The sequence below is a fragment of the Cupressus sempervirens genome, chromosome 8 (genome assembly GCF_028749045.1).
Source record: "Cupressus sempervirens isolate cs-2001-9-10 chromosome 8, ASM2874904v1, whole genome shotgun sequence".
Taxonomy (NCBI): Eukaryota; Viridiplantae; Streptophyta; class Pinopsida; order Cupressales; family Cupressaceae; genus Cupressus; species Cupressus sempervirens.
In genome coordinates, this window is record NC_143125.1 from 350,377,149 (window position 1) to 350,403,397 (window position 26,249).

General features: G+C 36.1%; 1 protein-coding gene across 7 annotated transcripts in view; it reads left to right on the forward strand.

The window, feature by feature from the left end:
• GMI1 (gamma-irradiation and mitomycin c induced 1) overlaps window positions 1-26,249 on the forward strand; it is a 393,394-nt gene that overhangs the window by 228,893 nt on the left and 138,252 nt on the right. For all 7 annotated transcript variants that reach the window (XM_089797668.1, XM_089797669.1, XM_089797671.1 and 4 more), the window contains exons 26-28: window positions 6,267-6,444; window positions 6,733-6,835; window positions 6,970-7,067. In XM_089797668.1, the coding sequence (XP_089653794.1) occupies window positions 6,267-6,444; window positions 6,733-6,835; window positions 6,970-7,067 (379 nt within the window). The remainder of the gene's footprint in view (window positions 1-6,266; window positions 6,445-6,732; window positions 6,836-6,969; window positions 7,068-26,249) is intronic.

The window sequence follows — 26,249 nt, forward strand, 5'->3', positions numbered from 1 at the left end:
GGTTATTGATCAGTTGGGAGACGTTCCTTGTTTTTAGGAGATAGTTCTTATATTTATGGGGTTCATTCTTACTTTTTAGGAGGTATGATCATGCACAGGGTTGAGTTTCCATAGAGCTTGTTTCCTAAAATTTAGGAACATCCCTAGATTTTAGGGATGAGACTGCCAGTGGATCCTTGATTTCCGACTTAAGTCACAGACATGTGACAGGATGATTTTATGGTTCGTGATGTCAATTGGGCATTTTGTAGCTATTTGTGTTATATTTTTAATATTTCAGAAGCTAGCGTTTAATAATTAAATAAGGCTAAGTTAATAGCCATTTTGGAGTAATAAGGGGAATTTTGACCTCATTTGGATGTGTATCCCTTGGTGTGATAGCTCATTGGAAAGGTCTTGAACTTTTCTAAATCTTTCTCTTTGGTCTTAGGGCGATTCAGTGAATGGATTTATGTCTATGGAGAAAAAGGGTCATTTTTAGTAACATTGCCACTTTAAAATAAGACTTAAATCACTTTTGTAACCCAACGCCTTTTGGAGTCACTTTAGGGTTCGATTTTCTTTGGAAGGGGTTATAAGGAGATGGAGGCAACATTCCTCATTCATATTATGCATTTTAAACTTGTTTACAAATTTGCTCTGCTTGGGCGATTTTATTTTGGGACGCAAACCCCAAGGTATTGACTGGCTGGGACGTAACCCTCAGCAGTATTTGGTCTTGGAATTTTCAGTGGTATCAGTTGTTATCAGGGAAGGAGGACGCCATTTCAGCTTGGGTCTGCAGTATTGTTTAGCTGGGCACGATTATTGGTACATGGGAAAGTGAGCCTTGCAGCAGTAGCTGCCATTTGCAGTACTTTGAAATATAGAGAGTCGGATAATCAGCAGCAGACGTTTGCATGTTCACAGTGCTTTTCCATGAGCCAGTTTGGCGTCATTGTTAGGGAAAATGTACTGGATCCTTTATTTGGCTCTATAATTCAGAGATCTGCCTGGTACGATTTGTATCAATTCTGATTTTGTTGCATATTGTTATTTATTTTCAGACTCTTTTCATATCATTTGCTCCTTCTCATTTCTATGTTGAATAATCATCAAAAACGCAAAAACAAACAAACTCTTCTGCATTTCCGTCTAGTTCTGCAAGAAAACTTAAATAAACAGGAAAAAGAAAATTAAAAAGAAAAAATATAATTAAGCTACAGCAGATTAGCAGCAGAGATCCATCAGGGATCTTTCATAGGGGTCTTGCATCGTTTATCATTACAGGATTTGCTAGAGTTGAAAAAATTGCCATCTACACAAATTGCTGCAGAACTGGAAAATTTCGAAGGAAGGCTGGGAAGCATATTTGTGGTTATAAGTTCTTCATACCTGGTCCAAACTTCATGCGACCCATGGCATTGTCTTCGTTGACACCAGGCGATTCAGTCCATACTAGTTAGGTACTGTGTTTCAAGGTTGCGAATTATATTAAAAAAAGCGCACAGAGCCGTACAAGTACGGCAGTATTGACTAGTTGTATAGGAGCAAGTCAAGAACAGATCTGAGTTTTCAATCGGTCATCATTCAGTCAATCTCATCACCATTAACCGTAGGGTTTGCAATCAGGCAGGGGATAGAGGTACAATTTTGGATTCATGCATGTGACAACAAATTGAGGTGGCGATTTCAGGTTCTTGATGTTGATTTGGTTATTAAAAACAATTAAGTACAAATTGTATATGTTCAGTCTTTGTTATAGCAGTCCAGACGCTGTTATTCATTAACTTCAATTGGATTGCTATAGAATATAGTAAGGGCTAGTTATTACCATAAGTGCTTTATATTGCAATCTGCAATTGTTATAATCCTTAATTGCATATTACAATCAGATTTTCTGAACATTGTTGGTACTGTTATATTGTAATTCATTGCATCAATCATATTTGGTGAAATTTTTGCTACAACCTTGAAACATTACATCTCTAACCAATAAACAGTTGCATGCCAAGTGTTTGACAAATTGTCATAGTTTAGCATTGGGCTTTAGTGGCCTTTATAGTAAGGGTCATTACACAATTGCTCAGTATATAGAATCAGTGTTTTCTTGTGCTCTTTCTATGTAATTTCTTTCTATCAGAACTTTTCACCCCCTTGTCCATGCAAAATTTGTAAAGTACCTCTTCAACAGTCCACCTAAAATGGTAAGAAGGAAATAATCAAAATATTCTTATAGACCCTGAAAATTATATTATTAGTAGTGAAAGTTGTTCCGTTGGCTCCCGCATAGTGTAATTGACGGGATCAGTTCTATGGCTGATTGCCAGCCAACACTCAGTTGTACTTTGCTTGTGACATTATCCTTGTGTCATGACATTCAAGCGAAACAAGGCTCATGCAATCCTCTACGAATGTCTGCCATATATCCCACTAGTGTTTTTGGGAGTTGTGGCTCTAGTGGATTCATTTGAAATTTGCCTCTCTACCTTAGACGCCTCAAACTATGAATTCATATTCAAGTTTTAATTGCTCGATGAAGTTTTCTTCTTTGACAATTGAATTAGTCAACCGAACTGCACTGCTCTGTCCATAATTGTAACTGATACCACAGTGTAATATGTGCACAATAATAAAGCCGGATGAGATAAATCACTGAAAAGTTAATCAATTATGGTCCCAACACTCAAATATATTCAAATATAATCGCAAACCAAAATCTAGTCCCTTGACACCTTGGCTAAACTTTTCTCAAAATGAAACACGTCTGCCTGTGTCTATTCATATTCTTTTATAACTGCAACACCATAATCTTGGGCACAATGCTTAGCTGTAACTCAAGCTATGTCATTCACAACTTAGTGATTCACCCATTAATCTCTGTGAGTTCAACTTTGTTGTTGGAAACTCTTAGTCTAGGCAAATCTTCTCTTTCTGTTAACATTCTGCTTCAAAAACATTAAAATCTCAACACAATTTGTCTTGCAAAATGATTCGTTTCGTCCGAGAGATAAGATACTATACTGAAACACTTGAGTATATATGTAAAGATATATAAAATCCACAATATCTGTAGTTTTTGTAGGTAATGATAATCTCACTATAATAATCCTCTTCCTAGAATTAAGAGAAAAAAAATCATTGTTTCAATGTTAACCCTTCAAGTTGTCAAGATACCACGGCTCTGATACCACTGAAATATCCCCAATGGATATTGACCCGATTTTTACCTGAAGATAACTCTCAAAACATAAACATAGGAAGATACATTTTGAATCAACAATATAAAGTTGTAAATTCTCATAACATACCTTGAAGTATGTTATTGTAGTATACATCAGCAATATAATAACCAACAATCAAAAAATCCAATCTTAGACACAATTTTACAGTGAAATTGGAATGCTAAGAGAAGAACCTGTAAGTAGAAGCGAGACACTTGATGTGATGTCTCCACGGACAATGGGTTTCCGTCCACTGTCTACCGGCACGAGGGTTTATGTCTTCACGTTGGACGAACGTTGAAGCTTTCCAAATGACTCTTGCAAGAGAAAAACTAAAATCTGAATCATAAACCAAGCATATCCGAATGAATGAGTCTCTCTCCTTTTTAACCCTCACAGCTATGACTCTTTGACTCCCTTCTTGTCTTTTCATCTTATCCTTCCTTGCCACTTTCCCACTTTATAATATTAAATTGACCTTTTATAAATTTAATGGACGCTATCATAGTGAATTTTAATATTATATGAATGTCTATAAAATTTCTAATGTCCCAAAAAGGGGACATTACATTCTGCTTCTTCTAAGTCTTTTTCTAATTAGTTTGCTACCTAAACCTCTTTGACTACTTGTGCTCTCTTTTTAATGTGTTTTGTCATCGATATAGTAGTTTGGATTGATTAAATGATAAATGAATTTATACTTAGTAACATGTTATGTTGTGTACATTCTTGTGGAATGGTAGTGATTTGTTTGACAAGAGATTTTGTATAACAAATTAGTTAGAGACAAGTTGATATCATCAATAGAATGCTCTGTTGCTAGTTTGACTTGGGGTTTGATAAATAGGCTACAAAAAATTTTGATATAGGGTTTAGATTTGTTATTACAAAAACATGTGGTGTGTGTGTCTATATATATATATATGTATGTATGTATATAAATGTATGCAACCTAAAATCATGAATTAAGATTATATTATTATAAAAACAACAAGAACACCATAAACTTGTAATCATAGCATGATATCAACATCAAAATATTAAAATAATAGTATTGAGTTCACGGATCATTATTATGATTTTCAACAATTAGAATTTTTTACTTAGTTTTAATCATCTAATGGATTATCTAAATCTTATTCTTCATCATCATCAAAGGCACTAGCTGATTCAATAATAGTGCCAATGGCAATGGGATCAGAACTGCACCGCTAACACTCAAGTCATCAAATGCCTATTACTTTTTCACTGTAAAAGGATCGTGTTTGTTTGTAATTATCATCCTACTTAGCTTTTTTTGAAAAAGTAGTGTGCAACACCCTTCATCTATTGAAGATATTATTTAATGTTCAGAATATTATTGATCACTATGTGCTTGCAATAAAATAGATGGGTGTTGTTATCAACAATTGGATATAAGAAAATCATTTGATGAAATCTTCAAGGCTAGTTTAATTGATGTAATAATTATTTGAAGTTAAACAAATTTTGTTTTGTAATGTTATAATAATTGTTTCTTACACTAAATTATGGATTGTTTCTTAGTAGAAAAGTTCCTGGTTCACTCTTGGTATGCATGGGTCTGCCTTAGTTCAACCTGGGTTTGGTCCAGAAGAAACAAGTTGCCTAGGTTCAGACCTTGGCCAAAGCCATAGGCAAATTGGAACCAAATTTGGAACCAGTTCAGACCCAACCTTGGTGTGGCCATAAAACAACCAAACATGGTAAAATAGGTCGAATCTAATGATAGAGATATTTTTTTAGCAAAATCTCTCTTTGAATTGAAATGGCACTGACAAGAAGTCACCTAGTGAGTTTTCTATAAACGAGGAAGACATGGTTATTGATTTGTGAGATGTAGTATCAGTGAAATTTATGAATTGTTGATGAATCCTTGATGTGTTTCATAATAAAGTGGAATGATAAAATAGAGAAAATGAAATAACATAAAGAAAATGCATGAGACAAAGAAGGTTACTAGGTTATCACGCTATCAACTTCATAGATCTGCTTTCTTTAAACTTTTATAACATTTTGTTCAAATAAGATTGCTACATGCATAGTTTAAACAAGAAGCACTCAGACTTAGCACTTTAGTTAGTTAAAATGAATTTAAGTTGGCCTCACTGGAAACATTTTTGGGTCTTTGATCTCTTATCCTAATTGTCGTGATGCAAAAAAAATTGTGTTCCATGAGGACATCTCCTCAAAAAGTAACTGCGTCTCTTGTACGGTGACGTTTCCTAGACTTGGAACTTGGGGGAAATGTCCCTTCACATATTCACCACCTCCTCGACCTCCACCAAGGATGACCCCAAGACATTTTCCATATGGGTCATGCCATTTCATACTAAACGCAACCTTTAATTTAAGAAAATTTAGTTTGCCTTTTATCAGTTACTTGCAAAGATGTCCTACTGTACATTTTTTTTCTTGAAAAATGTAATCAGCAGAATTTTTATATCAATGCCATTACTTCCACCTTTTCTCTACTGTCGTTCCCTTGCTGTTCCCATATTTAGAACCTTTGTCTTTCTGCCTTCAATACCTATCACCATGTCCCCATGTCACCTTGGAAACTCCATGGAACTTTGGAAAAATATATTTTTTGATCTTTGTTTTCACTGCTAGTTGTAATGATGGATCTTTAAGCAAGAACTGAAATGCCAAAATTTCTAAATCGAAACATTATCAATCCATAAACCATTCTGGAAATGGAAAGTAGATTTTGAAACCATAAGCGCTTTATATTTATAGCAACTATACATAGTTTTGATGTTAGAACTTGTAAGTTTATGTATATGCGTCTTGTGATTTTTGTTTTCTTACTGTTTTCCTGGAGTGTGAGAATGTAAATAAAATTGGAGAACATCATTATAAGAGGCAAATTTTGTTTAACCGGGTTTGTGTTGATGACAAGCATAGTCAATATTATATACCATTTTCTTTCACCACAAGGTAGCACTACTGTTTTATGGGATAGAGCTAAAAAGAACGGAAAGATGCGCTACTAAATTCTTGTGAAGGTTGAGAATGTCATCATTTTTCTCCCTTGTTTTGCAGACTTGGATCTGAAATTGGACCAATTTATATCTCATGCTATGATATCTATTCCAACCAATGTGCCTTTAAGATCTATCCAAAGATTCAAATACAAGTTCGAAAGATGGGAAAGCCAGTGGGAATTGAGATTGAAAGTGCATCTGGAAGTTTAACTCCAGATAAAATGCATATGCAAGTGGTATGCTTGTGGTGCTGTTATTTGGAACAAAGAACTTTTATTTGTACATCTTTTCCTAATATTTTTTTGATGTTATGATCTAAAATGAGAAATTAAACTTTAGGATGGGCTCACATGTAAGTTGAAGGTAGAATGCAGGGAACAATGCATTCTTATTCTATCATAGATTTTTAGTACATTTATTGAAGAAACATTTATGCAGTGTAGACAAAACTTTTCCTAGAAAAGCTTTGTTATTTCTTCCTAAACAGAGATATTGTTTTAAATATAGTTAAAAATTTACTGCAGAAAATTTTGTTAGGAGGCAATTTGGATAAGTTGCGACCTAGTTTTGAAGCATCTTTAAGAGTTGGTATTAAGGAGCCTTGTCATGCTGAAATGCCAATAACTGGTAAAATATTTAAATTATGCTTGACTGAAAATTTAAAGAGAACATAATTAAGTTTGCATGTCAAACATTGCTTCATTTCCACATTTTCTTTCTGCTCACATTATTTGAAAGATAAAAGTTGTTGCCTTCCTCAGTGTTGCCAGGATATCTGTCTAAAGTGGAGATCTGGAGTAAGCAGGAATTGGACAACTGCTTGCGCCCTGAAAATGTGATTCATGACTTTGAAGTGCAGGTAATAGCCTATAGGACTTTGTTTAGCATTAACATTCTCAAACTGAAAGAAAAGAAAACCTTAGGCACCTTAAATGCAGCTTGTACAAATTTCAAATTACTATCATTATTGATAACATTTATTTTTACAATATTTGGGATGAGTTGTAGAAGAAAGACTTAAAATTAAGTATATGCTATAGGTAGAGTTGAGAGGTTAACATTGAGTAATTGTGTGATAAGATTCTTTTAGAATTCATATTCAAACTTGATTAACATTCACAAGAAATTACATCAACACAGGCTTGTTATATTCCAAAATTATAAGATTCAGAAAATATTTCAAAATCATATGATTTCAACATGATTGTTAGATTGTAAACAAATAAACAACTAGCAAGCTTAGGGTAATAAGTTATAACTTAATAGGTTAATTTACCTTAATTACTCTTTAGATACGTTTAAATTAAATGTGTATGTATTAAAACCTGATAATGCGACTCACTCTAATTCAAAGACATATACTATACACTAATAAACTCTAATCACTCTTCCAAATAATAATGGCGGTTGAACTCTAGGTGCAGCTATAAGAAAAGGAAGAAGCATAAGGAGAATAGTAATGTCCCTTTATGTAATTGATTAGGGTTTGTCTAATTTCTTAAATTTCAAGAGACTTCTTTCTATCTATGACTTCTAACAATTCTATAATTTGCCACAAATATGTGGATCAAATATGATTTATGAATATGTATAGTATTGATATCTTTAATTTAATGAATTAGACAATGTAGGTCTTGAGCAATGTAAATATCTGCAACTTAAATATGGATGAAAACTGATCTGTGAGGGTTATATTCTGATATGAGTCTCAAGTTGATAATGATATCATTGCCTTTTATCAACAAATATCGACTATATAATCCTAATGAATGAAATGCTTCAAACCATAGCCCAAAATATCACAGATAATTTGGCAACAAGATGTTTTATCATGTTAAGTTGGGCTGGTGATAAAATACATGGCATTATCCCCTATAAGTTGGGATCTTCTCACCAATATACCAGCAATAAGCTGGTTATTTAGTTGTTGCAGTCTGCTAATAGGGACTGCTGATGTAATTCAAGTTCATTCCACATTTTGAGAGTTGCAAATGGTGTTTGAGGAGAGAAAAGGTTACCAATGAAAAAAAAGGTGATTTGCAGGGATCTACAGCATTTTAAACAATCAAGAAAATAGTGTGGATGTAGTGGCCCTTGCCAATAGGCCACTAATAACCACTAATACTGAATTGTGAAATTTCGTCAAACACTTGACATGCAAACTAAATACACTGCTGAAAGTAAAATGCTGAATAAAGGAAATTGTTGTGCAACAAGTCTACTCAAATAGTTGATGTAAAATAGTGCCAATATATTCATTCAATGATAATCAAATGCTTTTACATATGTTATTTCAACTTAGAGCATTACAACATGGCACATTACAAACCCACCTTTACTAGCTGAATGCAATTGAGAATTTCTTGCAATTACAAACTGAAATGAAAGAACCTGGATTGAGCAAATGCTGGAGATTGAATACTGAAGACAAAATGATGATAATGCAACTCCAACCTGCCCTCAGACTTGCTGATCGTACGGCTTGCAGGTACAGCCGTACATGTACGGACAGGTATGACACTTGGGAAAAATAAATATAAGGCTGAAAGGTGCCGAAAATGGTATTGAAATAATTGCCAGGCTCCAAGGAAAATTCTCCCAGAAAATTAAAAACAAACTCCCAGCCAACAATGAGATATGAGCAAAAATGTATGTCCAGGCTGAAAATCAAACCCTGCTGGAAATGTCTAAATACCAAATAAGCCCAATTTGAAGTAGCTGAATACCGCTTCCAAAGTGCAACCCTTCAAAGGATATTTCACCTCCTCAGTTATGCAAATCCTTAGGAGACTCCGTTCGTAATGATCAAATGACAATCTGTAGATAAAGATGGCGCCACAAATGTTCAAAGGGAAAAGTAGTGTAAACTCAAGTCATGGGATGTCCAAATGAGAGGCCAAGCACTCTATTGATGCACTTTTCTAAGAAGCCACTAAGAACTTCTAGAAGTATCCATAAAATATTCTTATGAAATCCTTTTGTCATGCAGTTTTATATAAAAAGTAACTTTATAAAATAAAAAGTGCAACTCAACTCAAAATTATAATATTTTGGCCCTGCATAACTCGTAAAATAAAAATATGATAAACCCCATCTCTTCAAGAGCAAATAAGACCATCCAATCCCCAAACAATTATCAGAATGACTCTCTCACCAAAATCATTTGCCTACGAGAGTCCATGATAGGCAAATTCATTGAAAAATAACATGTCACTAAAAAGGGGACATGACAGTCCGCCCCTCTTGAAATTGCTTGCCCTCAAGCAATCTCAAAGCTGGATGTTGCAAAATGTCTTCTCTCTCCCTTGTGGCATCCTCCTCGGGTAAATCTCTCCACTTCACCAAGTACTCTTTGATAGTCCTCCAATTCAGCTATCTCTCTCTAATGTCAATGATGCAACAGGAACAAGAACCAATTTCCCTTCATCATCCAATGGAGGAAGAACTACTGAAGGCACAACACACTGTCCCAATGTCTTCTTGAGCCGTGACATATGGAAAACATTGTGCACCCTGCTGTTTGTTGGAAGCTCAAGCTCATAAGCCATCTCACCTATTCGCTTGATAATCTTGAAAGGGCCATAGTATCTAGGCTTAAGCTTCTCTAACCCCCTCTTCCTGAGAGTAGATTGTTGGTAAGGCTGCAGCATGAGGTAAAACATGTCAAAACTCCTCTCTTTTCTCTTTTGATCTGCATACTGCTTATGCTGATTCTGTGCTCTGGCAATATTATCTCTGAGAGCATCAACAATGTCCATGCTCTCCTGAAGCAAATCCCCAACACAAGGAACTCTAACATCACTCATAAGCAAATCAACAAAGCTCAGTGCATTATAGCCATATAGTGCTTTGAAAGGAGTCATCTGAATAGACGTGATAGGTAGTATTATAGCAATACTCACATAAATAAATCCATCTAACCCATGCTTTTTGCTGACCAACCACGTAGTTCCTCAAATATCACTCCACCCACTTATTTACTATCTCTATCTTCTCATCAGTCTGTCGGTGGTAACTGGTGCAAGGTGTGAGTTCCGTGCCACATAAATGGAAAACCTCTTGCCAAAAATGACTGAAGAACCTCCTATCCCTATCACTCACTATGCTCCGGGGTATCCCATGTAGTCTGAAAATCTCCCTGAAAAAGACTTCAGCCACCCGCACTACCGTGTAAGTAGTAGTGATGGGTAAGAAGTGTCCATACTTAGTCAACCTGTCTACCACCACATAGGTGCAATCTCTCCCTTGGGCCTTAGGCAAGCCTGTAATGAAATTCATGGATATACACTCCCACTTCTTGTCAGGAATGGGAAGTGGTTGTAGGAGCCCTGCAGGAAAGGTGTGCTCTTGTTTGTTCTGTAGACAAATAGGGCACTCTCTAAAATATTGCAGCAGATCTGCCTTGAGCCCATTCCATGTGAACCGCTCCCGTACCTGCCTGTACGTTTTGAAGTATCTAGGATGTCCAGCTGTAGGTGAATCATGAAGTGCTCTCATAACAGTACGCTTCACCTTCGATCCTGGGACTAAGAATATCCTATTCTTGTAGATAATCAAATCATCCACAAGTGTATACCTGGTATCAACAACTGTCCCATGAATAATCCTGGATGCCCATGAATCTCTAGCATACTCAACAATGATCAAGTGCCTACAATGATGACGGAAGACGCTGTTCATGGTGGAATGAAAAGTAGCTGGCGCATTGGTCAGCCCAAATGGCATGACCGCAAACTGAAAGTGCCCACAATGACATTTGAAGGCAGTCTTCTCAATATCTTGCTCTCTAACTCTGATTTGATGGTAGCCAGATCTCAAATCAATCTTTGTGAAGTAAAATGCATCGTGAAGCTCATCAATCAACTCATCAATTCGTGGAATGGGGTACCTATTCTTGATTGCCCTTTTGTTCAACACTCTGTAATGAATGCACATCCTCAATGTACCATCTTTTTTCTTCACCATCACAACCGAAGAAGCAAAAGGAGACTTGTTAGGCCTGATGTGACCCATCGCAAGAGGCTCCTTAATGGTTTTCTCGATCTCATCCTTGAGCCTCTTGGGATGCTTGTATGTTGTAATCATCATAGGTTTAGCACCCTCCTCTAGCTCGATGATGCACACAATACCTCTGTCTGGTGGTCTACGAGGTGGGATGTCACTGATGACTGTCATATTTCACTCTCAACCTCTGTATGTCTGGGTGATACTCTGTCTTATGTTGGCCCTCCTATGTAGGCATGAGAGTACATACAGCAACCCACTTTATGTGTTGCTTCCCATCCACTTCAAACTTAATCTCCATGTCCTTCAATCTGAAGGTGACCTCTTCCAATGAGCGCAACCACTCCATCCCAAGAACAATATCCAGATCATATTGATAACATGGTAGTCCGCCTTGAACTCATAGTTGTTCAAGCGTAAGGGCAAATTTCTAACCGTCCTATTATACTTAAGAGAGTAACCATCAACAACCTGTACTTGTAGTCCCTCAAACTCCTCAGTCATAATTCCTAGACGTTTAGCAAAACGTGCATCAATGAAATTGTGCGTAGCCCTTGTATCAATGAAAGTAATAACTCTTTGCCTTGCTAGAACACCATGCAGTGTAAAAGATCCGTCGTGCTGAATGCTAGACAAGCGTGTCTCATGTAAGTGCAACTCAGGCTCCTCCTTAGTCTCTAGAGCTTCTGCTTCTACGTCGGGCTCTACATCACTATGATGAACCTCATTTTCAGAATTATCAAAATTTGAACCTTCATAGTAAGCCCACATAACCTTGTTGGCCTTTCCCTTAGGCCTCATAGGACAATCATGATCTCCTTGTAGGGACCCTTGCAGAAAAAACATAGCTTCTTGCTGCGCAAGTCATTTAGTGTGTCCATATCCAAAGGTGTAGTAGTCTTACCTTGGATTTCACCTATTTTGGCCTTGTTTTTATCAAACTTTATTGTCCTTGAATGAAGAAGTGTTGGAGGTGAACCTGCTGGAGTGTGCTGTGAGCTCCATGTTCCGTGCCTTCCTCTTAGCCTCCTGCAATGAAGGGGGATCGAATGCGTTGATCCACCCGTTTAGAGGTTCAGACAACCCCTTTGTGAATAGTATAAGCAACCTCCTCTCGGACACATCCTACACCATCGCTGATAATCTCTGAAACTCACTGATGTAGACCTCCAAACTGTTTGTTTGTCTTAGCTTTGCAAGATCACGGAAGAAGACCTCCGGGTCTTTCTTATCAAAGTTCTCTACCAATCTATCCACAAAATCCTGATAGGATGTCACCTGATTATGTTGCAATGTAACCATACCATGTGACCACCAATCATGTGTTGTGTCCTCTAAATGCAAAGTGGCATACCTGATAGCATCCGTTTTTGACATGGGCCTCAATGCTAGGAATGTGTCTAACTTATGGATCCAGGCTTGTGCTGTCATCTGTCCACTACTGTCAATAGATGGTAAGGTGAGCTTGCTAGTAGCTCATTGCAACTCACTATCCTGACCTCCTCTAGGTCTCCAGTTCTGCCTGCTACTCCTCATGTGCTCTCTTCTCTGACTCAGGTAGCAATCAAAATTCAACAATTTGTGAACATGTGGAGGTAGTGCCTACCATTCTGCATCTGCAGCTCGAGGATCATCCTGAAAGTCCTCTGGCATATCATCCTCTACTGCTTCTTGGGTTGCCTCTCTAAGGAATGTAGGACGTGTAGGCTTGTTTGCAGTTGATGACCTGTCCCTAGGAGCACCCACTGAACCTGCTACACTCCTGTTATCCTGGTCTGGTGTCGCCTTACCTTGTTCCTGATTCGTCGGCTGAGCAACTCTCTCCAACATAGTGTTCAATGCACGTATAGACTGAACTATCTCTTGTTGTGCAGTAGTCATAGCCCAGAAGAAGTTTCTAGCCTCATCATCATCAGTCCTTGGGACTCTAGGTGGACTCTGTTACTATCTTTCACCCATAGTAAGTATATCTCTGAATTCCTGCTCACCCTCAGGTGCTGCTTTCCTATATGTACAATACTTGTGATACCCAAAAGCTGAAGAATGCATAAAGATTCTTTATCCAACAGGATGGCAAGAACACTGCTCTGATACCACTGCAGTGGCCCTTGCCAATAGGCCACTAATAACCACTAATACTAAACTGTGAAATTTCGTCAAACACTTGACATACAAACTAAATACACCGCTGAAAGTAAAATGCTGAATAAAAGAAATTGTTGTGCAACAAATCTACTCAAATTGTTGATGTAAAATAGTGCCAGTATATTCGTTCAATGATAAGCAAATGCTTTTACATATGATATGTGATTTCAACTTAGAGCATTACAACATGACACATTACAAACAAACCCTTACTAGCTGAATGGAACTGAGAATTTCTTGCAATTACAAACTGAAATGAAAGAACCTGGATTGAGCAAATGCTGGAGACTGAATATTGAAGATGAAATGGTGATAATGTGACTCCAGCCTGCCCTCGGACTTGCTGATCGTACGGCCTGCAGGTACAACCATACATGTGCAGACTGGTATTACACCTGGCAAAAATAAATATCGGGTTGAAAGGTGCCGAAAATGGTATAGAAATAATTGCTAGGCTCCAAGGAAAATTCTCCCAGAAAATAAAAATCAAACTCCCAGACAACAGTGAGATGTGAGCAAAAATGTATGTCTAGGCTGAAAATCAAACCTTGCTGGAAATGTCTAAATACCAAATAAGCCCAACTTGAAGTAGTTGAATACCACTTCCAAAGTGCAACCCTTCAGGCGGAAGTGATGTTTTTTGGACTACGTCTACAAATACTAATTAATATTAATTATTTTTTACCCTATAATTATATTAGCATTTTATTTTATGATATTTGTATATTTGTTTTATTATTATATTGTTATATTAAAATTATCATTATAAGAATATATTATTAAATTAAGATTGTAATATATTATTTAATTATATTTTAGTAATATATCATATTATTTTCTTAATGATTATTATAATATATTTTTATTTTTATTTGAAAAGAAATCTTGTACTTGCGAACCCAAAAGGAACCCGAACCCAGCCCCTAAAAAATTTGAACGAATGTCGAACCCAAATTTTGAACCCGCGTCCAAACTGGAATGCAAAACGGCAACTTAGCTTGGAAGGATAGAGTTGGATATATTAATGAATCTGATGTATTTCTGAATGGGTCCTTTATGGATTGATAATTATAAATTCTGATCAAAATTATAAAATTTTGTTTGATGGCTGATCTGAAGTTGACTGTTGCATCTGTGTTATGTTTTTTGCTTATGCGATGAATCTGATTTTATTGGAAAGGAATGGCAAAAATATAATTATTATTATAGGGATCTGCTTATGAATCTGTGATTGGTATGATAATGTCTGTTTCTGATTTGTATCTATTATAGGGATCTTCTTATGAATCCAATGATTGGTATGATTATACACTTAACAATCTCTTTAAAATCACGAGTGCACTATTTTGATCCCAATAATTGAACAAAATCTTCACTTATTCTTCTCCCAGAACTTTCATTGTGTTTTATATATTAAATCTCATTGAGAGATGCCTCCTTTCATAACTGTTTGTTTATAGACATAACTGTTGACTTAATTGCACTTTTTGGGATAACAAACATATCTTTATGAGAATGCATCACTCGGTTTGCTTATTTTCTTTGAAAGAAAAAAAACAGCTAATCTAAATCAGATTGTTCACTTAGTAAATGAATCACCACTCATAATGCTAGAAGTTAAAACCGATGCCTTCAATTAAATTCATTTTCTCTTGTGATTTCTGTTCATTTCTTAATGATTATTGATGTGCACTTTGCTTCTCTGGCGCTGTCCTAAATTGAATCTCTGCATACAGATCTATCTCTGTTCATTACAAAATTCTACTTTAATTAAATAGCAACTGCTTCTATTGTTAATATCACACTTGTTATTATTTTATAAAATATTATTGCTGGTTTTCTCTATTGCCTTAAATATTGTCCATTTGTCTTAATTTTCAGAGAACACTCCATGCGTTGTAACATAAATTCCCCATACCACTTGCTGGCAACTTCATACTTAGCCATTCATATCAATTGAACTTGTAGTCTTTCATTTAGATAATCGTAGCACATTTTATTAATGTTTTATATCAAACAAATCTTTATCGATTGCTAATTTGAGTGGCCTTATTAATGAAGTATGATGATGACTGTAAAAACTTTCACTGCTTTTTATGCTAGGCCTTTGTTATTAGCTGCCCTTCCTACACTCGTCTTTGTCTTACCACCACTCACTTTGGCATAAGAAGCAGTTATACATTGCTTCTTAGTGTACATCCTTTCATGACATACTTATTCACAACCCCAAGTTTTTGTGGAAAACTTTGTTCCCCTCCCACCCCTTAGAGTTCCACCCTTGACCTCTGCTCCTCATCTCCCATACCTCCACGCTTTTTGATATTCCTGGCCAGCCCTCTATTCGCCTCACCCCCCTTTCACATTGCTACATTTTCACCACCTCTAGCAGTTACGAGGCTGCAAATCCATGGGATGGAGTAAGGCGGCAAATGAGGAAGGGTTCGAGGCTGAGCTCTTCAAGCTCAACATCCCAGTCTTGGGCTTCTTGCTTCCCATGCTCTTTAACAGGGTGGTTTCCACCGGTTTTCCTGATTCTTGGTTAAGGGACATGATATATAAGTCCAGTGTGACTTTCAAGCTTGACAGCTATAGATCTGGCACACCTTTGCCAAACTTTATGCCAGAGCATTGAACACTATCTTATCCACAGTGCTTGATAGTAGAATTTGTCGTGCTAGGGGCCAGGTTGGGTTTCATACATATTATCAGAGTATGGAACATATGTTGACTCTACTTACTATTATTGAGTAGGATCAACACTACTTGGTGAAAGTCTATTGCTGTTTTGTGGACTTTCATAAGGCCTTTGATTCCATCTTGCAGGTGGCCCTCTTCCAAAGACTTAGAGATACTGGGGTTTTTGAGATGTGTTATTGATAGCTATTATGATGCTCTATGAGATTGTTGAGGGTGGATTCAAGACTCTTGAGGGTTTCTCTGATCTTATTTTGAGCACCATTCATGTGAAGTAAGGTTTCCCTCTCTTGCCCACCTTATTTAGCATCTAGATTGATGAGCTCAAGGCTTTTCTCAGGGAATCGTCACACCCCGGTGATTGATGTTACTTGCATTAGGTAATGATCTCCATTCTTCTCTTTGTTAATGATGTGGTTCTTATGGCCTCCTCTTTGGAGGGTCTTTAGAGGCTTCTTGATGGTCTTGCATCCTTTGGTGACTTATGTCAACTTGTTGTGCATCTGGGCAAGACTCAAGTCATGGTCTTCAATTGCTTGAAGATTTCACATTTATGTTTTCATTTATAGTGTTAGGAGGTCAAGATTAGTTTCTCTTATACTTACCTTGGGGTTAAGTTCCTTGGACCTCGCTTCAACTTGAGATTAGCCATTCGGCCCAGGATCAACAAAGGGATGGGTTCCCTTGCCATTTTGGAGAGACAGTGCTTTAGACATCATTTTTAGGATACTACGCCTAAGTTGTCCCTGTTGGACTCCTTAATTAGAGTGACTTTTCTCTATGCCTCCGTGGTGTGGGGCCCCTCCCTCGTTGAGTTGGATTGGGCCTCAATCGAGCAGGTTCAAGCACTTCTACAGATTATCAGATGGCATCGGTCGGCTTAGCACAATTTTATTCTCGCAGAGTTTCAGGCCCTCCCATTTAGGCTGTGGGCTATCTTTGATTTGATTTTCTTTCTCCGCTATGTCTGTGACTTTGTAGACTTAGCAGCGGGTCGACACCGCTATTCTTATTTGGCCTATTGTTCTTCAGTTGCCATTGCTGACGCTGACATTGCCACTGCCACTAGGGCTTTTTGCTAGTATGTTCAGGCCACTACTTTCCTGGGTTCGATTGGGATTGGGATTGGGTTTGACAACCTTCCCCCCTTCCAATTCTTGTTGGATGCTCCCACTCACCTCCTTCTGTCTGAGTAGGAGCTGAACGGGCGTGTCAGGGTTGACGTTTATAGGCAATACATTGCCACGACTTGGAGTAATCCCTCAGAGGGGTTACAACCACGGATGGTCTTTTACAGTGAGCATTTTTTTGGATATTTAGGGTTGGATTAATGCACGCCCCTGTTACTTGTCACGATGATTGAGCCACACTTTGCATATCTCCTTGGCTTCCTTTCGGGTTCGTTCTCACAAGCTTTGGATCCAAATAGATCACCGCATTGATAGAGAGGAGCGGATTTGTCTGCTATGTACCTTGGCTAAGGCGGAGAGCAAGACCTACTTTTTTTCCGATGACCCACCTACTATGATATTAAAGGGAGATACTACATATTTAGAGATTGTCAGTCCCTCTCCACCTTCAATTATAGAGGCCAAAGATGTCTCATGCTTTACCTTTGAGAGATCATGCAACTTCGTGACCATACTCTGAAGCTTCTTTTTCCCAAGGGCCAAGCCTCAAATCAGCTTATCATTGCTTTCTTTTGTCACTGTCTCTTGCTCGGGATCTAAAGTGCCCCATCGATAGTTTACGATTGGTTATTCTAGATCCATGAGACCTTGTAGTAGGCTCTATCGACATCTCTAGGAGTACTTAGAGACACACTAGGATTCTTGGTTGCCTTGGGCCTTACCCTTGTGCTTTGCATTTCTTTGCACCAAGGAAGGATCCCTAGTCCTTTCTTTGGTGGCATGCTTGCTCTAGCTTCTCTTTCACTTTCTTGTTTTCTTTTCTTCTGCTCTTTTTTCGAACATTGTTTGGTGGCCCTCTCGTTGTTAGTCTCCTTTGTTGTACACTTTCAGTTCCTGCAACCCTTTTCATGGTTTCTTGTTGGACATTAAATTTAATAAATTTATCTTATCTCTTTATCATGTCTCTCATGAACAAATTGTTGATAATGGTTTCTTGAATGATGTATCCAAATTCATTAATATCGTCCTTCAATTGCCCTTGTCAGAAATTGAGTGACCCCAAGCAATCTTAGACCCCTATGGTGACACCAAGGTTCGAGTAAAGTCAGGAAAGTCGGTAGAACATTTCAACACATTGCTTGTTTTGTGTCACTGAAGTTATAAGAATTTTTAAACTTGATTACATTATGAAGTGATCTATCCATATAATATCAATTCCACAATCTTAGGGTTTGTAGTGTGTTATGCCCCAATTTAAGATATCATTTTAAATATAATTAAAGAAATAATGATAATAAAATCATATACTAAGTTGGTATTAAAATAAAAAAAATAAAAAAAGAATAACATGTTATTATTATATAAGTAATAATTAAATGAGATATAAAAATAAATAATGATATGATAAAATTGATTAACAATGAAATAAGATAAATATTTAGGCAATAGTCTATAACACAATGGTAAATTGTGAGCCTCTCATTTGGGAGGTAAATAATAACAATTAATACAATAAAATTATAAGAACTTATCTCAATAAATAATAATTAATGTTAGCTGTGGCCTATTACGCATCAAGGAAAAAATAAGATAATAATAGTTAAATAATATAAGACAACAATGAATTGATAAGAAAAACAAATTAATTACAAGGCAGTATTGTAGAAAGTATGTAACCTTTCTAAATAGGATGTAATAATAAATGATAATAAACATAAAATAAATTAGTAAAATAATAATATAGTATAAAATTATATAAGTTAACTAAATCTAATGAAAGGTCAAGAGATATGTAATAAAATGCTGTCTCCTTCAAAATAAGATATAAAATGGAGGTTTTATGGCTTGTTTTGAGATTACTGTTCCATTTCGTCATTTTTTAGATACATTGATCAGCGGTGTCTAGCCCTTTATCTCTAGGAGGCTATGCGGCTTTGGGATCACACTTTGCAACTTCTGTTCTTGTCGAGATAAACTACAAACCAGCTCATCAGCTCTTTCTTTGCTCTTATGCCTCTTGCTAGGGGGATGAAGTGGTCACTCGACCCTCCTTCAGGTTGAAGTGGTCACTCAACCCTCCTTCAGGTTGCACTAGATCTATGAGACCTTGTAGAGGACAGACTTGGCAACATCACCCTATCACCATTGGCTCCCAAATATAGTTCGGGGCACTTCATTGTCTTGGACCGTATCTTGTTCGCTTGTTCTATTTGCGGACACTATTTTGTGCTCTCGACCTTGTTGTACTCTTTCTAGTCCCTTAGACCTTAGTGGTCTCTTGTTGGACTTAAATAAATTTATGTTATCTTGGGTAAGGAAATTATCATGAAACCTTGATACAAAGGTTTGGATAATCTCAGAAGTTGATCAAGATTCATGTGTACTATCAAGAAGCGACTATTTTTGTACAAGTGGACTCTATAAATATTGTGTCTTGATTGTTAGCTTGAAATGCAAGCACAAATCTTAGTACTAAATTTGGGTTTCTTCGTACATCTCATATGTTGTGTTTGATTTTCTCTTTGTGCATACGTCATAGCCATCTTAATGATGACACATATCTTTGTAATAGATATTTACATTCCATTGTCCATGATAATTCATATAGAATAGGTGACCTTAGCATCTAGCTTAGGACAAAAGGAAAAGACAATGTCAGTGCACATTATTTGTGACGTTGAACCAATATACACCATCCAATTGCATAAGGATGAGGATGTGGGTCTATTGGCATATGCAACTAGGTCATTATTTTATTGCTTGAAACAGTCATTGCCATAACATAGGAATTCGAGAATGAGTTGAGATGGTACGTGTTCTGCATATAGCATTATAATGTTAGTGCAATTGATAACAATACTCTATAGATTTCGTGTTGGAAATGAACCCTTTTGATGTAGAGACCATATGGACGATTAAATCCATAAAATATTTCTTTAAATATTGTCATATTTTTTTACTAGGTGTTTTGAAGGTTCGATCATTTTGTTATTTGGTGATCAAGACCCTAGTGATGCTATAGAGGTTTGTGTTTGTGATTGCAGCCTTGCCATTCTGAATTACTTTTCAAGTATCTATTTTGAGAAGGCAATTTTTAGGTACTTTGAGATTTGGACCTTAGCGTATCAATTTTGTGAATGCAACTGCTAGGTACCTCAAGGCTATGAGATCATCATAGGTTTTGACCTCAATTATCCATTTTGAGAATGCAGTTGTCAAGTGCCTTGAGATTGTGAGGTCATTATAGATATTGGACCTCATTGTTAATTGGAGCAAGGTTGCTTTTGGTTTTGTTAAAATTATGAGTGGTAATCCTTGTGATATATATTGTATTGGCTTTTGGTCAATGTAAGTGGTGCACCATTGATTTCGACTAATTTGATATGCAGATTATTAGCACATTTTCAACCCTTAGGAGATTATAACTGTAATTTCTTTAAAATCTGAATATATGAATAAAAATGATTGAAATATGTTTCAGCACAAGGGAGAAAAATGCTTATTGGAAAATACGAAAAGTATTCAGTTTTTCTATAAATTTGCAATATGAGGAACACTAAGTATACAGTGTACACACTAGAAATTGAGATAACTATTGTGTCTATCTGCGAAAATAGGCCTAATAAAAATTAAATTTACTATTATGTCTATCTTGGAAAATATGCATAATAAAAGACAATCTGCACCAAAATTGACTTTGTTAAAGTTAAAAATGGAAATCAAAACGTGAAACCACATAGACAAGGCTTCATGAAGCACTTAATGTGATATCACAGTATCATGTTGATGTCAACATGATGATGTCGGGTGTTTCCTCTTGAAGCACATGGTATTCTGCTGGTTGTTCATTTGTCAAAGGTAGGTAATAGGAGATGTTAACAGTTTCACATAGCAATGAGTATTAGTAATGAATAACAGGTTTTTTCCACTAGCAATAGAATGAAGTCACACTTATGTTGCAAGATATGTTTTGGTTAATAGGTAATGCATTGGTTTGCTAGAATTCAACATTTCAATTCGGGAGCTAGTGTGTAAGAATCCTGGCCGGTTCTGACTTCAATTTTGATGGTTTGACATTTTGTCAAACACTTAGTATGCAAGTTCTGATACTGCTATATGAACTCTCTCCAGATTTTAACTTTGCCAGACTACTAATTTGCTTTGCAAATTAGTTGTATAACTGACTTTTGAAATAAATAAGCATTTCCTTGAATTTGAAAAACATGTTGCTAGGCAAAATAATAACTTTGCATAAAAAGGAAATTATGAAAATAATTTCCGAAGCATTGAACCAGATGCTTTTATTATTGAGAGAAGTCATAGACGATGCAAGAGGAATTTATTTATTAAATTCTGAAATTAAATTGCAGCTAATTAGGAACCTGACATCAAATCCCTCTACCTTAATTACGCTAAGTTGCATATCTCAATGTAATGTCCCCTCTTTAGTTCGACATGGCATTGATCATGGATTTGCCTATTCCAGACTCTCGTAGGCAAATGGTGTGGAAAGAGAGTCAATTCTGCGGATCAGATAGTCATATCTTGCTCTTGAAGAAGTGTTAAGAGGTTATATTTTATCATTATGTGATATTGGGGCCCACATGTTATAATTTTAATTTGAGTTGCACTTTTTATTTTATAAAATTACTTTATTATAAAAAGTGCATTATAATGAGAAATTATAAAGGATGTTTCTAGAAGTTCTAGCAACTTCTTAGAAAAGTGAATAAATAGAGGGCTGGGCCTCTCATTTGGACATGCTTGGATTGGAGAACTCTTCTACTTCTTCATTGTGAAGACATTTGTGGACTTTGGATTTGCAAATTATTCGATCTTTGGGAACGAATCACTCCCTTGGATTGGCGACTTTGAGGGTGTGAAATATCACCTGAATTGTTGCATAATTGGAGTTGGTATTCAGCCATCTCATTGGAGCTTATTGAGAATTCGTTGTTAGGGTTCGTTTTTTGTTGGAATAAGGATTTGAGATTTGCCCTATCATTGGAGAAGCATTTGACAAGAATTTGAAGACAGAATAAGTGCATTTTCAGAATTGGCAAAGCAGGGTTCAGAACCACATAATTGCTCATATCTCCTCAACCCCTTGGAGTTATTTTTTATGGTTTTACAGGGTTACTACCTAACCCTAGGCGCCCATTTTCCTTGCATTTGGGGGTCCCAAAACCCTAATATTATTTTATTTCAGCAGCCGTACAGGTACGGCCTGGTACGGCCCTGCTAGTTTGGGCAGCAGCAGCAAATTAAGGACAGTTTGGGGGTGCGGTTGGAGGTCTTCATCAACAATCTGCAGCAAAACGTGGTGTTCTTCCATAGTTCTTCAAACCAGGTTCTTGCATTCTGAAATATATGTCAATTTTTGGGTAAATTTGCTGTCATATAGTCATTGTAATAATCAGTCCAGAATTGGTAATAAAATAATTTCAGAATTTATTGCATTGTAATTGAAATATAGTTCAATGGCCTTATATATATTGTAATTCTGTGATTATATTCTGAAAGTATCAAATCTGAAATTACCATATTCTGAATATTGTTACTGTTACACACCAAGTGTTTGACAAAATTCCTAAGTTCAGTTTGAGGGTTTCTGTGGCCTTTATAGAGAGGGTCATTACACTCAACTATTTGCTAAGCTCTCTAAAGCTTGCCTGCTGCCTGTAGATGATGGGCGTCTGTCTATAATTCCAAACTAGACCTCTACTTTGCTATTAAATGCTAAAATTAAAAACAAGAACTTCCTCTCAAATTGATCACCATGTAATCTCAAATGATGGCTCTGAATTGAACCACCTCTAACACAATTCATTGGCTCGTTGACCACCATCAAAGTACAAATGGTGATAAGTATTCTCAACTATTTTAGACTGAAAAAAGCTGAAACCCTTCCACACGTTAACACCAAATCACCAAATAATATCAAAACACATCCAATAGCCATGAAATGAAATCTGAATCTCCTTTTATATTGTTCAATTTTGATTCTTCTTCATCTACTTTAATTTACTTTAATTTCATGTCTCATAAAGAAACTTTATGTTATAATTTAAAGTTGACGAATAAAAAAGTCACTTTATTAATTAAGCTTCTGGATCCAAAATTAACCTTTTCATTGATATAATGGTATCTTGACACAAGCTTCCCGTTTCATGTGCCCATGATTTAAAACTTTTCATCCAAGTTCCAACGAGGTATAAGACTAAAGTTCCCATTAAACATTTTCACTTAAAATAACAACCTTAATAAAATATAATTATATTATAATCAATAGTGCACCAAACTTGCGAAAATGGCCTAATCAAATTGAAAATTTGATAGCATAGGAGTGACTCTGACTATAAAAAATGATGAATGATTTTGACTTGGTAACTTACTAAAAATAGATGCTCCCTCAGAGAATCTTGGAGCCCAAACCAAAAGTCATCAATAACATTTGAAAGCATCAATTAACTCCTCTAAATCATCCGAGCTTATTATTGGAATCACTAGTTCACTTGCTATAAATAGTAAGCCCCCAAAACTCACAATTGGCCACAGTTAAGTCGAATAATTCCACAACAAGCTTCTCTAATGACTAGTATCAACTTACAATGACCTAGTGATAGGCTAAATCCATTAGTCATGATACAACTAAAAAATGGCGACATTATATAGTGTTTGTCGTAAGGTTGTTTGTTAATGTAGTATATTAGCAACTATGAAAACAATTGCGTCAATGATTCCTGGATTCATCTCAAATTATAGTGACCGTGGTGAGGGAGGTTGTTAGTTATATGTCACCTTTTGTTCCAATGACACAATTGCATGTAGAACAATTATCAGGCAATGTTTTGTCAATAATAGTAACAGAGTTCTTTCTAGCCCTTTTTGTTACACCATTTTTCTCCTCATAGTTAAATATTGGACTTTGGGTATCAAATAGCAACAAAATATAGTGATAGTTGAAAATATTGTCACTTTTCCTTAATGGGTAGGATTTGGATGAACAAGAAGGCATAAAGAGCACAATTTTTTTAGTAAAAATACATAAACATTAGCTTTTAGGGTTTTGTTCAACAATTTTTTTCTATATATTCTTTCATTATACCTTATAATTCTGGATAAATCATTTGTAAGTGCATTCAAATCCCTCACTCACTTCCTAGACAACAAGTTTCATTGGATGGTTATTGTGTGATTGGATGGGTACAATAGTGAAGCTTTAACCATTAGTTAGAGGTCACTTATTGCAGGATTGTTCCAACCTAGGCATGCATAAGAATGTAGTTCCCTCCAAGGTTAATCCCACCTAGATTGCCACCCCATCGACAATATTTAAATGTCTAACTTTGTTGTTTCCTTAAGCTACAATTTGTATTTATATTTATGTTATCGATGTATAGTTGTGTATGTGAGCAAATTAGGTTCTTTTTGATGTTATTGCATTTTTAAAGTTTATTTAACAAAGGGTGCATGAAAAATGTTTTAAATTCTTGAAACTCTCTAAATGTCTCGAGCCTTTCATTTGCCAAGTGTTTTTTAATTCCATGATGAGTTTTTTCACTGAGTCTAGAGTCTTGAGTTAAGACAACCTCATTGACTCCATGTCAAGATTGAATTTTGTAACTATGGTTATCTATTTTTTTTGAAAGGCACTATACCAAATTATTTATATATTTAGTACTACTTTTTAGTTCTCAATTCTATTAAGAAACATACCATTAAGAAACATTCCAAGGAGGGTTTTACTTGAAATAAGAGGGAGTAAATGTTTTTTAGAAGAGAATAGAGAGTATGAAGCAAAAGGCTTAGGGCCAAACTAACAACACCAAATAGCCAACAAGAAGAGGTTCCAAGAGTATCCCCACCTAGAAAACAACTACACAATTCTATTCTCCATAGTTAACTATTCCAAGGTTTGTATTGCTCAAGATCAAGTGGTCCAAGTCATGCACATCCCACTTATCTAGTTTTTTTGAACCCATTTTGCCAAACAATCTACCACTATTCCATTTGTGAAGAATATAACAAAAAAAAATATGCTCTGGGGAAGAACACAAATTCAAGAGTTTATTTACTTCCATTGCTAATGCCAATTAGTCCGACATTCGATATATCATTCACAATCTGACAATCTTATTCACACACAATCTTCTTCTAACTGATAGAACACCATCTTTCAATAGTATGAAGAACAACAAAAACTTGGTCCTTAGGAGTAGAGAAGAAGACCACTACACCACTGCCACTATCTCTACCAATTTTAAAAAATACTGTTTGATCAAGATTCCCCTAGAAGAATTGTTAGTGTTGACTTTTTAAACTACCATAGGAACGGGCAACCATCTCCCGTGTATGTTAATTTACCATTTAGTTAGTCTCGATCTCCTCTTAGTAGAGGGACTTGAATCATTATTAAGTAGACTTTGATTTTCTATCTCAACCAAGTAACTAGAGTCTATTGGCCCCAAAACATCACATTTTTCTGAAATAGTTTTCTAAAGATTGTAACCAATCTTTCACCATACAAGAAGCCTCATCGATTCTAAATATCAAAAAGATCTTCTATTCCTTCTTGTCCATACGTTCTAGATGATAAAATTTGCCTCAAGAACCCAAGAAACCTATACAAAAGAGGTCTAAGTTGGAAGATGACAAAACCTTTTAAAAAATTCCACTAAAGAATTGGTATGGATAGAAGCTTGGTTTGACACTACCAACTACTAGTGCTAAACCTCTCTAGAATAAGGACGCCAAAAGAAAAGATGACAAATAGGTTGTTGTAATGCCCTTGATATAATTAAACAATTTAATTTAGGATTAATTACGTATGGCCCCACCATTTAAAAATAATATCTCTCGAATACCTTTTTACTTATTAGTTAGTAATGTTTTGGCCATGTATGCACATTTGTGATCCTTTAGGGAGTTTCTTGGAGCCCATACATAAGGCCAAGTTAGTTATTGTTGTAGGTATTATGAATCTTATATTTTCGTTGTATGTGCAAATTCTTGTAGGAGTGGAACTGGTCTTTCATTTTAGAGGTGAAAGATCCTACCTACTTGGC